This window comes from Myotis daubentonii, chromosome 21 (genome assembly GCF_963259705.1).
Source record: "Myotis daubentonii chromosome 21, mMyoDau2.1, whole genome shotgun sequence".
NCBI lineage: Eukaryota > Metazoa > Chordata > Mammalia > Chiroptera > Vespertilionidae > Myotis > Myotis daubentonii.
The window spans coordinates 876,228-889,996 of NC_081860.1; the positions used below are offsets into that span (position 1 = coordinate 876,228).

At 60.8% G+C, this 13,769-nt stretch overlaps 2 protein-coding genes across 3 annotated transcripts in view; one reads left to right on the forward strand and one right to left on the reverse strand.

Moving 5' to 3' along the window:
- TMED3 (transmembrane p24 trafficking protein 3) overlaps window positions 1–13,769 on the forward strand; it is a 230,681-nt gene that overhangs the window by 181,614 nt on the left and 35,298 nt on the right. The gene's annotated exons all lie outside the window — the stretch shown is intronic.
- The window catches only part of RASGRF1 (Ras protein specific guanine nucleotide releasing factor 1), a 54,120-nt gene that overhangs the window by 30,130 nt on the left and 10,221 nt on the right, over window positions 1–13,769 (reverse strand). For both annotated transcript variants that reach the window (XR_009450296.1, XM_059677951.1), the window contains exons 2-6: window positions 10,242–10,348; window positions 7,902–8,049; window positions 4,255–4,356; window positions 2,908–3,161; window positions 1,059–1,138 (exon numbers count right to left, since the gene is read on the reverse strand). Coding sequence is in view for 1 of the 2 variants with exons in the window: in XM_059677951.1 (XP_059533934.1) it covers window positions 1,059–1,138; window positions 2,908–3,161; window positions 4,255–4,356; window positions 7,902–8,049; window positions 10,242–10,348 (691 nt within the window). In the remaining variant the exon portion in view is untranslated. The remainder of the gene's footprint in view (window positions 1–1,058; window positions 1,139–2,907; window positions 3,162–4,254; window positions 4,357–7,901; window positions 8,050–10,241; window positions 10,349–13,769) is intronic.

Genomic DNA, 13,769 nt, shown 5'->3' on the forward strand with positions numbered 1-13,769 from the left:
AGGGGGGAGGCCCCCAGCATAGGGGTCCCATCAGAATCTCAGATATTTTTTTGTTAATCCTCCCCCATTGATATTTAAGAGAGAGTGGAAGGGAAGGGGAGAGAGAGAAACATCGATGGGAGAGAGACACATCCATTGGTTGCCTCCCACACCCACCCTGCCCAGGGCCGGGGATCCAGCCTGCCAAGAAGGCACATGCCTGTGACTGGAATCGAACCCAGGACCCTTCGGTCCATGGGCTGGTGCTCTAACCACTGAGCACACCAGATTCTGAGAGCTGGGCCCTGTCCTGACATGTGCTCCGGGGGACAGGTGTAGGGGGTGCTGTGCTTGCACCCCGCCTCCGGCAGCACACAGACCCGTTACAAACGCCTGCAGCAAGACCCGAATCCTGTATGCAGTGCGTTCACAATCACGCAAAATAGGGGCGGAGGGGGGACAACCACCCTGAGACCCACGCACAGAGAGACGCTGGGAGAAAACCCCGTGTTTACAGCAGGACCCGGGGAGGCAGAGCCACGGGGGGCGTTTTAAAATGTTTCCTCCTGTTTTGGGGATTCTTGAGTTTCCTCCCACGGGCACACGGACATCTCTATATATAAAAGCCTAAGAGACCATTACAACCGAATGATGGGAACGACAGATCCACCAGTCGCTATGACGTGCACTGACCGCCAGGGGGCAGATGCTCAATGCAGGAGCTGCCCCCTGGTGGTCAGTGCGCTCCCACAGCCAACCTCCTACGGCCCCTCCCCCAGGCCGGCCGGCCCCCCAATAGGCCTCGATCACCGGCCAGGCCGAGGGACCCCACCCGTGCACGAATCCATGCACCGGGCCTCTAGTTATTTATAACTGGAGAAACGGATAAAGAACAAAGGCTATGTCACCTCCTCCAGTGACAGCGCCTTCTGTCTGACTTGTCTGTCCTCCCGGATCCCTCTCAGGGCTTCCGGGGGCTCCTCAGGGGCCGCTGGGTGTCCCCCCGGAAGGAGGGACGTGCCCCAGACTGGAGGGTGGCCCTGGAGGGGGGACCCCGCGAGTGGGGGGCCGGGACTCACCCAGGACCAGCGTGGGCCAGTTGGAGATCCGCGCCTTCAGGCCCTGGTAGAAGATCTGGTGCAGGAACATGATGGTCTCGCTGGAGGGAAAAGGGGGGGAGGTCAGGGGGGACCCCCAGAGCTCCTGCCCCGGGGTGCCTCCCCCCAGGTGTACACAGCTCGGGGGGCCCGGGGAGACTCCAGCAGCAAACCCCTTTCGCAGCGAGACCTGCTGTGAAACCCCTTGGGTCCCACGGACTGTGATTTGGGGGGGCCTGGAGCGGAGGGAATACGGGAGCCCCCTGTTCAAAAATGACTAGGAGTTCCCAGTGGAGACATCAGAGCGTTGGGGTCGCCTGCCCCGGAGGGAGGTCCCCCGAGGGGCTGGGGCGGAACCGCGGCTGGGAACATCACGGGCTAGACCTGGGGTGGAACCCGTTGTCACTCGCTGGCCAGGGCGAGGCTTTTGTTGTTGCTAATCCTCCCCCATTGATTGTTAGAGAGCGTGGAAGAGAGAGGGAGACACAGAGAGAAACATCGATGTGAGAGAGACACATGGATGGGCTGCCTCCTGCACGCGCCCCGACCAGGGCCCAGGCCGGGAAGGAGCCTGCGATGGAGGTCCCTGCCCTTGACCGGAATCGAACCCGGGAACCGTGGGTCCGCAGGCCGACACGCTAGCCACTGAGCAACATGGCCAGGGCAGTATTTTTTCTTTTTAATGTATTGATTTGGGAGAGAGAGGAACATTGATTTGTTGTTCCCCTGATTGATGCATTGTTGGTGGATTCTCGTCTGTGCCCTGAGGGGGGATCGAACCCGACAGCTTGGCGCTTTGTATCGGACCCTCTAACCGACTGAACTGCCGACGGGGCTGAATGGTCAGTTTTGACGGAGACCCATGGGCCCACAAGGTCTCACCCGCTTCCTGTGTGGCCTCTCGGAAGCTGGGGGGCTGGGTCCCTGGTCGGTGTGAGGGGAGCCCCTGGCTTGTGTGCTTGTGGGCAGCTGGAACATGGGGGGCGGGGCAGTAGGGTGGGGAGTGGGGGGCAGGGGCAGGTGCCCCCATCGCCCCCCCGGGGTGCCCCCATCGGCCCCCCCTCCCCGGGGACCACGGGGCACATGCAAGGACCAGGTGCTGTCTCTGCCCATAGCGCCATCGCACACCCGTGGGGACCAGACACGAAGGGCACGACCACTCAGTGTGGTGGATGCTGCCACAGAGGGGCCCGGCCTTGTGGCTCAGGGGCTGGGCGTTGGCCTATGAACCAGGAGGTCAGGGTTCGGTTCCGGTCAGGGCACAGGTCTGGGTTGCGCCCGATCCCCAAGAGGCAGCCGATCCATGTTGATGTTTCTTTCCCATCGATATTTCTCTCTCTCTCTCTCCCTCTTTGAAATCAATTAAAAAATACATTTTTAAAACGTCCCCGAACATGGACACATGTCCCCTGATGGGGGGAGGGGAGCGATACTGGCCGCGGCCAGAACCAGCCCTTAGACGTACACTGTGGGGGCCCCCTTTCCCTCCTGCCCCCCAATCCACATGGTTGGGGGGGCGTGGCTTCCTCCACGTGGCCTGGGCGCCGCCTTCCTCCCGGGCCTTCCTTTCCTCCTCTGTACCCACCTCTGCACCGGGTGAGACCTGGCTGTGCGGCCGGGGTCCCAGGGAGGCCCGGCTCGGGTGCGCCCCCGTGGTGGGGCGCCCCGGTGGGGGGTTGGGGTGGGGGTGGGGCGGGGATGGGGATTGGGTGGGGTGGGGGGTGGGGTTGGGGGTTAGGGGTGGGGGTGGGGGTGGGGCGGGGATGGGGTGGGGAGTTGGGGGTTGGGTGGGAGTGGGGTGGGGGTGGGGGTGGGGGTGGGCCCCGCCCACCTGTTGAGGAAGATGCTGCTGACGTCGTCGTGCGTGATGGGCGGCCGCTTGGAGCTGGCGGCCATGCGCAGCGGGCGCAGGAAGTTGTTGACCAGGATGTGCAGCTGCTGCACGTACTCGGCCTCGGCCTCCAGCATGCTGAACACCAGCTGGTTGCGCTTGCGCATGCTGTCGGCGTGCGGCGACCGGATGTAGTCCTGGATCACGGTCTTCCACTTGCGGCGGCACAGCCAGCCGCGCAGGAAGCTCTGCACCTGGGCGCGCACGGGGCGGGGCCTCAGTGCTGCGGGGCCGGCGGGGTGGGCAGGGAGCCCCCCCAACTGCCTGCCCCACACTCTCCGGCGCGCGGGGACCAGGGCACATGCGGGGACCAGGAAGCACACGCGGGGACCAGGGTGCACACGCAGGGACCAAGGTGAGCAGAGACCAGGGCGCACATGTGGGGACCAGGGCGCACACGCAGGGACCAAGGTGAGCAGGGACCAGGGCACACGCGGGGACAAGGGCGCACACGCAGGGACCAAGGTGAGCAGGGACCAGGGCGCACACATGGGGACCACATGCAGGGACCAGGGCGCACACGCGGGGACCAAGGTGAGCAGGGACCACACGCAGGGACCAGGGCGCACACGCGGGTACCAGGGCGCACACGCAGGGACCAAGGTGAGCAGGGACCAGGGCACACGCGGGGACCAGGGCGCACACGCGGGGACCAAGGTGAGCAGGGACCAGGGCGCACACGCAGGGAACAAGATGAGCAGGGACCAGGGCACACGCGGGGACCAGGGCGCACACGCGGGGACCAAGGTGAGCAGGGACCAGGGCGGTCACGCAGGGACCAAGGTGAGCAGGGACCAGGGCGGTCACGCAGGGACCAAGGTGAGCAGGGACCAGGGCGCACACATGGGGACCACACGCAGGGACCAGGGCACACACGCGGGGACCAGGGCGCACACGCAGGGACCAAGGTGAGCAGGGACCAGGGCGCACACATGGGGACCACACGCAGGGACCAGGGCGCACACGTGGGGACCAAGGTGAGCAGGGACCAGGGCGCACACATGGGGACCACACGCAGGGACCAGGGCGCACACGCAGGGACCAAGGTGAGCAGGGACCAGGGCACACATGTGGGGACCAGGGGGCACACGCAGCAACCAGGGCGCACATGCGGGGACCAGGGGGCACATATAGGGACCAAGGTGAGCAGGGACCAGGGCGCACACGCGGGGACAAAGGTGAGCAGGGACCAGGGCTCGGGAGTGCAAGACCACTGGCAAGGTGCTGGGTGCCTCTGAGCCTGTGGGCCACTGGACTCCTGGCGGGGCAGGGCCGGGCGGTACAGACCTTCTTAATCTTCTTGATGTCGCTGTCCTCGTCGCCGGGGTCACTGGTCACGGTGGTCTGGGTGGACTGGATCCGCTCGTTGTCCTTGAGCAGGGACGCGATCTGCGGCAGAAACACACGTCAGCCGCCCCCAGGGTCACCGCCGGTGGGAAGCTGAGGCCCCTCGCTGTGTGGGGGGTCGTTGAGCCAGACACCCGGGCGGGCGGAGGGGGACCAGCCCACCTGGGTCCCAGGTTGCTGGGCTCCCGCTCCGAGTAACCTTGGGCAATGCCCTTCGACTCCCTGGGCTGCAGGCAGCACCTGTCCCCTGTCCCCTGTGCCCTGGGAGCCGGGCCTGGATCTGGGCCCAATGCCTTAACCGTGGCTGCCTTTACGCTTGGGTTTTTATTGGGGTCAGATGCCTGCAACATAAAGTTTGCCATCTTAGCCGGTTTTTTAAAAATGTTTTTATTGCCCTGGTCAGTTTGGCTCAGTGGGTAGAGCGCCGGCCTGCGGACTGAAGGGTCCTGGGTTCCATTCCGGTCAAGGGCGCATGCCCGGGTTGCGGGCTCATCCCCAGTGGGAGAAGTGCAGGAGGCAGCCGATCCATGATTCTCATCATTGATGTTTCTCTTTCTCTCCCTTTCCCTTCCTCTCTCTGAAATCAATAAAAACATATTTTTTTAAAAAAATATGTTTTTATTGATTTCCGGGAGAGGAAGAGAGAGATAGAAACATCAATGATGAGATAGAATCATCTATCAGTTGCCTCCTGCAAGCCCCGCCCCTCCCTCCCCGTCCCCCCGCCCCCCTCCACTGAGCCCACAACCCAGGCATGTGCCCTTGACCGGAATCGAACCTGCAACCCTTCAGTCCGCAGGCTGGCACTCTATCCACTGAGCCACGCCGGCTAGAGCTCGTCCCTTTAGTTGGGCGACGTGTGTGTGCGTGTGCATGCGTGTGTCCGTGTGCGTGTGCATGCGTGTGTCCGTGTGTGCATACGTGTGTGCGTGTGTATGCATTTAAATTCGGTGGCACTCCTCTAAGGGAGAGGCATTCCAGGACACCCACTCAGCAGGGACCAGGTCAAAAAATAGATGTAATTAGGCCAGGCTCTCACTCTGTGCTCAGCGAAGCGGGCAGCCCGGAGCCTTAGTTAAGCATCAGGCCGGGCGGGCAGAGCTCTGCAGAGCGGGGAGCCAGCAGGGGAGGGGGCCCCTGGGAGGAGCCCCGGGAGCTCGGGGAGCCAGCCTTGCTCTCGCCCTGGCAGGCCCCCTTGGAGGTGGATGGGCCGGCTTTGGACCCTGGTTTGCTGGCGTGGCAACAGGAGCTGCCCTGCTGACCTTGTCCGTGGAGGCCGTGGGGACTTGGGACTGGCTCACAGCCCAGCTCGCCGGCGAGCGCCCAGCTTTGGCTGCCCCCGCGGAAATGGGAAGGGCTTTCCACAAGAGGTTTTGCCGGGCAGATAGGAGCCCAACAGGCGGCTCCGGCACAGGAGGGATTTGAGCAGAAGGGATGGTGTGAACCGGGCGTCTCTGTTGCCCACTTATCGCCCCGCCCTGAAGACGAAGACGGGCTTTCTTTTCTTTTAAATATATTTTTATCGATTTCAAGAGGAAGGGAGAGAGGGAGAGAAACATCAGTGATGAGAGAGAATCATGGATGGGCTGCCTCCTGCACGCCCCCTGCTGGGATCCCATGCCCGCAACCCGGGCCTGTGCCCTGACCAGGAATCGAACCGTGACCTCCTGGTTCATAGGTCGATGCTCAACTACCGAGCCACGCTGGCCGGGCACATGCCTGGTACGTGCACCCTTTGATCCGGTGACCTCCGCCGCGGCGAGAGGTAACAGGCAGGGGGGCTGAGCCGGGAGGTCCAGGTCTGGGCTCGGCCTCCAGTGCGGACGGTACCCGTGGCCCTCGATGTCTTTAGAGCCCTCCCAGCTCTGACCTGGTGAGACCCCGTCTTTGTCACGGGTCCGCCTGACACTCCCCGGCTTCTCAGTGCCTCCTGCCACCTGGCGGCCACCTCCCGGGCCGTGGGCTCTGTGCTTCCGCGTCCTGGAGCCGGTCCAGAGCGGACAGGTGCCCTGTGGGGTGTGCGTGTGCGAGAAACACAGAGCCACGGTGGCCACGGCTTGACCAGCCGGCCCTGCAGAGTCTCCTTGAAAAGAAATCTCTGCCCCGAGGGTGAGGCGCTCAGTTGGAAACATTGCCCCAAACTCCCACAGATGGAGCCAGTGGCTGAGCATCGACCCATGAACCAGGAGGTCACGGGCCCATTCCCGGCCGGGGCACAGGCCCGGGTTGCGGGCTCCATCCCCAGTGTGGGGCGTGCAGGAGGCGGCCGGTCCGTGATTCTCTCTCATCGTGGATGTTTCTCTCTCTCTCTCCCTTCCTCTCTGACATCAATAAAAACATTAAAAAAAAAAAAAGACATTCCCACAAATGGGCTTTTGCTGCCACACACGCTCACAACCACCCCTGCGCCCGCCCCTTCTCTGCCCTCCCAACCCCCGAATCCCTTTAGGGCAGAAGCAACACCAGCCCACACCCTCGTCGGCCACGAAATGACTCACTTCCGGGGCCGGGTGCCCCTGAGCTCTATGCTTGTGGCCCACAGTCAGACCTCTGCTTCTCCAGTGCCCACCACAGAGCCCGGCGCCCTGACTGAGCACCTACTACGCGCCAGGCTGGGGGGCGGGCAGGGCAGGGAGTCCCCAGGAGGGGGCCTCTGAGCCTGGGGTGACAGGGCATTGCAGTCAGGTGTCGGCAGGCCCAGAAGCCATGCAGCGCCCTCCCCTGGAGCCTTGGGCTGGTAACTCGGAAGGCTGACTCAATGTGCGTGTCGTCACAGAAACTAGGAATCTACCCAGACGCAACCTTGCAGCCTTGAGGGTTAGATGTAAAAAAAAAAAAGCCCATAAGAAGGGGAGGCACAGATGCCCGGCCGGCGTGGCTCAGTGGTTGAGCGTCGACCTATGAACCAGGAGGTCATGGCTGGATTCCCAGTCAGGGCACAGGCCCGGGTTGTGGGCTTGGTCTCCAGTGTGGGGCGTGCAGGAGGCAGCCGATCCATGGTTCTCTCTCATCATGGATGTTCCTCTCTCCCTCTCCCTTCCTCTCTGAAATCAATACAAATATCCTCCTATATAATAAAAGGCTAATATGCAAATTGACTGAACGGTGGAAGGATTGGTTGCTATGACGTTCACTGACCACAAGGGGGCAGATGCTCAACGCAGGAGGACTGCCACCACAGGGGGAGCGCTGCTCAGCCAGAAGCCGGGCTCATGGCAGCACTGAGGACCCCTTGGGGGATGTCCGCCTACTGGCTTAGAGGGCGCAGGCCGGGCTGAGAGATCTGTCCCCCCCCGCCCAGTGCACGAATGTTGTGCACTGAGCCTCTAGTGTTAAAAGAAAAATAAGGGGGGGGGCACACGGAGGTTGGGGGTTCACTCCGGGTTGCAGGTTTAGGTGTCAGAAGTGGGATCTGAATCCAGCTCCGACCCCAAGGACCGCCCCACTCGGCCAGCATCACCGGTTTCAGGGGTGGAGGCTGGCAGGGCAGCGGTGGGGAGCCGCCCCCGGCCCGTCCTATGGCCCCCCACCCCAATCCCGAGGAACCTGGGTGCCAGGCGTGGGGCCCGGCCCCGGCCGGCAGTCACCTCTGCCTTCAGCCGCTCGATCTCGACCTCCCCATCCTCGATCTGCCTCCGCAGCTGCTTGGCCACCGTCTTCTCCGTCTCCACGATCTGCAGCAGGTGCAGGTACTTCTGCATCAGCGCCTCGTGCTCCGTGGCCAGCGCCCGGTAGCTGTGGGCACACGGCCGCCGCCGCGGGTCAGGCACGGCCCGCGCGGCCCCCGAGACCCCACCACTGCCCTCAGGAGAGGGTCCCGCCGCCCGGGCACGACGCTGGGCCTCCCCCGGACGCTGCTACTGGTCGCCCAGCCCCTTCCCCGCACTCTGACCTCTGCTTCCGCCCACGGGCCCTGGCCCCCTGCCCCACCCCATACACCCCAGGGCCTTTGCACAGACAGAGCTTCTGTCTGAAGCATCCTCTGCCCCCCGCTTCCCTGGACCAGCTCCGTCCTCTTTCCCAGCTTAGCTCTGGGTCTCCGGAACTTTCCCAGCCCCCCGCCCCCCTCGCCCCGACTTGGTGGGGTGTCCCAGAAACACCCTCGGCTTCCACTACCACAGCATCGGCCGGGCTGATATATTTTTTTACAACTTCTCTCTTTTTCCTTATCCTCACCTGAGGATATTTTTCCATTAATTTTAGAAAGAGTGGAAGAGAGGGGGAGACAGAGAAACATCAAAACACATCGATGGGAGTTGGCCTGGAGGTCAAATCCCCCCGTGTTACCGACTTTTGTAATGAAGGCTTAACTACAACAAGACGGCGCACAAAGACCCCTCGGGGGTGCACCAAGAAAGCATAAAAAATGCGGAGACAAAAAAAAACACAGGGCAGAAACGGAGGAAGGCAAAATGCTGGATATAGAGCTCAAAACCACACTTTTAAGGTCTCTCAAGAACTGTCTAGAAGCCGCCGATAAACTTAGTAAGGCCCTCGAAAAGACTGGTGAGACCGCCGATAAATATAGTGAGATCCTCAAGAAATCTAATGAGACCCTCGATGTTGTGATAAAGAACCAACTAGAAATTAAGCATACACGGACTGAAATAAAGAATACTATACAGACTCCCAACAGCAGACCTGAGGAGCGCAAGAATCAAGGCAAAGATTTGAAATGCAAAGAAGCAAAAAACACCCAATCGGAAAAGCAAAATGAAAAAAGAATCCGAAAATACGAAGATAGTGTAAGGAGCCTCTGGGACAGCTTCAAGCGTACCAACATCAGAATTATAGGGGTGCCAGAAGATGAGAGAGAGCAAGATATTGAAAACCTATTTGAAGAAATAATGACAGAAAACTTCCCTCACCTGGTGAAAGAAATGGACTTACAGGTCCAGGAAGCACAGAGAACCCCTAACAAAAGGAATCCAAAGAGGACCACACCAAGACACATCATAATTAAAATGCCAAGAGCAAAAGATAAAGAGAGAATCTTAAAAACAGCAAGAGAAAGAAACCCAGTTACCTACAAGGGAATACCCATACGACTGTCAGCTGATTTCTCAACAGAAACTTTGCAGGCCAGAAGGGAGTGGCAAGAAATATTCAAAGTGATGAATACCAAGAACCTACAACCAAGATTACTTTATCCAGCAAAGCTATCATTCAGAATTGAAGGTCAGATAAAGAGCTTCACAGATAAGGAAAAGCTAAAGGAGTTCATCACCACCAAACCAGGATTATATGAAATGCTGAAAGGTATCCTTTAAGAAGAGGAAGAGGAAGAAAAAGGTAAAGATACACATTATGAACAACAAACATGCATCTATCAACAAGTGAATCTAAGAATCAAGTGAATAAATAATCTGGTGATTATAATAGAATCAGGGACATAGATAGGGAATGGACTGACTATTCTTGGGGGGGAAAGGGGTGTGGGGGATGCGGGAAGAGACTGGACAAAAATCGTGCACCTATGGATGAGGACAGTGGGTGGGGAGTGAGGGAGGAGGGTGGGGTGGGAACTGGGAGGAGGGGAGTTATGGGGGGGAAAAAGAGGAACAAATGTAATAATCTGAACAATAAAGATTTAATTAAAAAAAAACAAAAAACACATCGATGGGTTGCCTCCTGCACGCGCCCTGACCCGGTCCAGGGCAGGGAGGAGCCTGCAACCGAGGTCCGTGCCCTTGACCGGAATCAAACCCGGGACCCTTCCGTCCCCAGGCCGACGGTCTACCCACTGAGCAACACTTGCCAGGGCGAACCTCATGTACCTTCTGATGCCCAAACTTTGTCTCTGTCAAGCTCCCATCCCCCCTCCTCTCCTTTCCTCCCTCTTCCTAAGGCGGGGGTTTGCCCGATCGGGCCCTCAGGTTCAGGGTTCCGCCACTCGTGCCCGGACCCCGGGGCTGGGGGAGACCCACCTGGCGTGAGCGATGGCTGCCACCCACTCGTCACAGTCCTTGGCATCCTCAGTCCGCAGCTCCAAGGCCTTCTGGTTCTCGTGGCTGAAGTTCACGGTGAAGTAATGCTGCGCCAAGGAGAGAGCTCCGGTTACCGGGGCGTCCGCGGAGCCAGCGGCGCCTGCCCAGCCAGCTGTCGGCAGAGCGCTCGCTGCCACCCCAGCCGGGCACGGGCTCCTTATCCGCGGCTGTGGGGACGCGGGCCCGGGGAGCACGCTCACCCTCTCGATGAGCGTTGACCTGTGAACCAGGAGGTCAGGGTTCGATCCCCGGTCAGGGCACAGGCCCGGGTTGCGGGCTCGACCCCCAGTGGGGGGCGTGCAGGAGGCAGCCGATCCATGATTCTCTCTCATCATTGGTCTCTCTCTCTCTCCCTTCCTCTCTCTGAAATCAATACAAATATATTAAAAAATAACATCCTATATAATAAAAGCCTAATAGGCTAAGTGTCTGGTTGTCCATTCAACCAATCAAAGGGTAATATGCTAATGATATGCTAAGTCCACTCAACCGCTCGCTATGACATGCACTGACCACCAGGGGGCAGACACTCTGACCAGTAGGTTAGCTTGCTGCTGGGGTCTGGCTGATTGGGACTGAGATGGGCTAGACATGCCCCAGAGCCCTTCCTCGGTCCCTCCCCGGCCCTGATTGTGCACCAGTGGGGTCCCTCGGCCTGGCCTGCGCCCCCTCACAATCTGGGACCCCTCGGGGGATGTTAGAGCGCCGGTTTCCGCCCGATCCCACAGGCCAGGCCGAGGGACCCCACTGGTGCATGAAGTCGTGCACCGGGCCTCTAGTGAATTTATAAAAAAAGGAAAAAAATGGGGCTGAGGGGCCAGCCTTTTAGCCGAGAGGGAACTGGGAGACGGGGTGGCTGGCCACTTGCTGGGGGGCAGCCTGTAAGGGCCCCTGGAGAAACCAGAGGAGACAGGCAGGCGGTGGGGGACAGGGCGGGACCCTCAAGCCTGCCCATCCATCCGGAAGAGGTCATGGCAGGGCCATGGGTCAGAGAGGGCGCCGTCCTGGTCCCCTGTCCCTGGGTGTCCCCTGGGTGTCTGGGCGGCAGGGAGCAGCAGGCCGAGGTGGGGTGTGGAAAGTCCTTTTAGCTCCTGCTGACATTACTGCATTTCTGTTAACTGTCAGTCTGGGTGGCAGCCAGGGTGCGTGTGCGTGCGTGTGTGCATGTGTGCATGCGTGTGCGCGTGCGTGTGCACGTGAGCCTGTGGGTTGCTGCAGCCACTCTCTCACTTGTTTCCTGGGAAACAGATACTTGGGGCTATAGCATGAAACGTCATATGCTGGGTTGGGGGGCTCCGATGGCCACCCCCTCCCCCTCCAGACGGAAACGAGGCCCTCTCAGCGACACGAGGCCCGGTTCCGGGGAGCAGGGGGCGGGGCGCCGGGGAACTGGAGTGGAGGAGGAGGGGTGGGCGCGGCTGCTTGCCGTCCAGGCCTCGGAGACTCAGGTTCTAAGAGAGTCCGTCCTCGCTGTCGCTTAAGCTGCTCTGAATGGGCTTCGGTTCCCTCACATGTGTGATTCCTGACCAGGAAACGCCGCCCGCCGGGCACCGAGCCCAGCCGAGCCGGTGGCCAGGGCGCTGGGAGCCCTCACCTGCTGAGCAGGTGGCTGATGGCAGCCATTCACCACCACACGCAGGGGGCACCGGCTTGGCCCCGCAGGTGTGGGTGGTGACAGTGGCCAGCGGGGGGTGGGGCGCCCTGGCTCCATGAACCACGCCCGCGACGCTCAGTCATGCGGTAAAGGCACTGACAAGTCCTGCGCGCGAGGGAACCTGTTCCCAAACTCGGTTCCCCATGGGACCCCACCGCTTGCATCTGTTGGAAGAACACTCCCAGTGTTCCCGAGAGTCCCATGGGGACCGGGGTTCGAGTTTATTCTTTAGGTCTCTTCACTCCTGCCTTTTCTCTTTTTCACAAATCGGGGAGGATACCGCCCACCTCGCAGATCATATCGTGAGACTGGGGGTCAGTGAGGGGGGATGCCCTCACTTGTGGTCCACCCCGCCCCTTGCCAGGCCCCATTCCAGTGCCCAGGTCAGCCATGGCGGCCTCTCCCCCCGGGCATCTCGGGGGCTGCGGTCCCGGCTGGCACTGCCTCAGCAGCCCTCTCTATCCGATGCGGCCCCATGTCCCATGCAGGTGTGTGTGTGTGCATGTCTGTGTATGCACATGTGCATGTCTGTGCATGCACGTGCACACACACATGTATGTGTGCACGCACATGCCCTGGCCTGGAGTCCCTCTCTCTCCCCTCCTCCCTCACTAAGGGGCCATCCATGCGGGTCGTCCTTGCAGCCTCCTAGACACCCCAAGTCCCCTTTCCACCTCACCCTTAGGGTCCCAGGGGAGCCACTCTGCTCTGCAGCCCTTGTAGGGGGAGCTCACCCTGACCCCAGCCAGGCGCCCCAAGAGCGTCTCCTGACCTCTCACCCCCTTCCACAGCCTGCTCCTCGCTGCGGCCCCTCCCAGCCTGGCCGCACCACCGGTGCCTGGCACACAGTGGGGCCGCAGGCACAGCATGTCCCAAAGGCCTGCTCGCCGGCTGTGCCCACCTGCCCCCCAGCCCCCACCTGGTATGACCGCACAGGGGGGCTGGGCCCAGAACCCACTTCATGACCCTCTCCCCTGGCTAGGAGCTGAGTGCCTGGCTCAGCCCCCGTCTGGCTCCCAGGCTCCCACCTGGCCTGAGCCGCCGGTTGCTCCACCCGCCACCTGCCTGGGGCTGCAATGTGAGGACGGGAAAGCCCGGGCAAAACCCAGCCCAGCCCTGCCCGGCCGGCCGGCGTGGCTCAGTGGCTGAGCGTCGACCGATGAACCAGGAGGTCACGGTTCGACTCCTGGTCAGGGCACATGCCCGGGTTGCGGGCTTGATTCCCAGTAAGAGGCGTGTGCAGGAGGCAGCTGATCGGTGGGGGATTCTCTCTCATCATGGATGTCTTTATCTCATTCCCCCTCTCCCTTCCTCTCTGAAATCAATAAAAACATATATATTTATTTTATTTATTTATTTTAAATCCTCCCCCGAGGATATTTTCCCATTGATTTTGAGAGAGAGTTGAAGGGAGAGGGAGAGACAGAGAGAAACATCGATGTGAGAGAGAGACACACATCGATGGGTTGCCCCCTGCACATGCCCCGACCAGGGCCCGGGCCTGGGAGGAGCCTGCAACCCAGGCACATGCCCTTGACCGGAATCGAACCCGGGACCCTTTGGTCCGCAGGCCGATGCACTAGCACACCGGCCGGGGCAAAGCATGTGTGTGTGTGTGTGTGTGTGTGTGTGTGTGTGTGTGTGTGTATTTAAAAAGCCCCAGCACTCAGGGTCAGCTTGGGGGAGGCCTGACCCACAGCCTGGGGGCCTGCGGAGTGGTCCTGGTGTTAATGGGTAGGAACGACTCCAGACCCCAGGTGTCACACCCGGCTGGTCCCACGCCCACCTCTGCCCGTCTGTCAGCCCGCTCACCG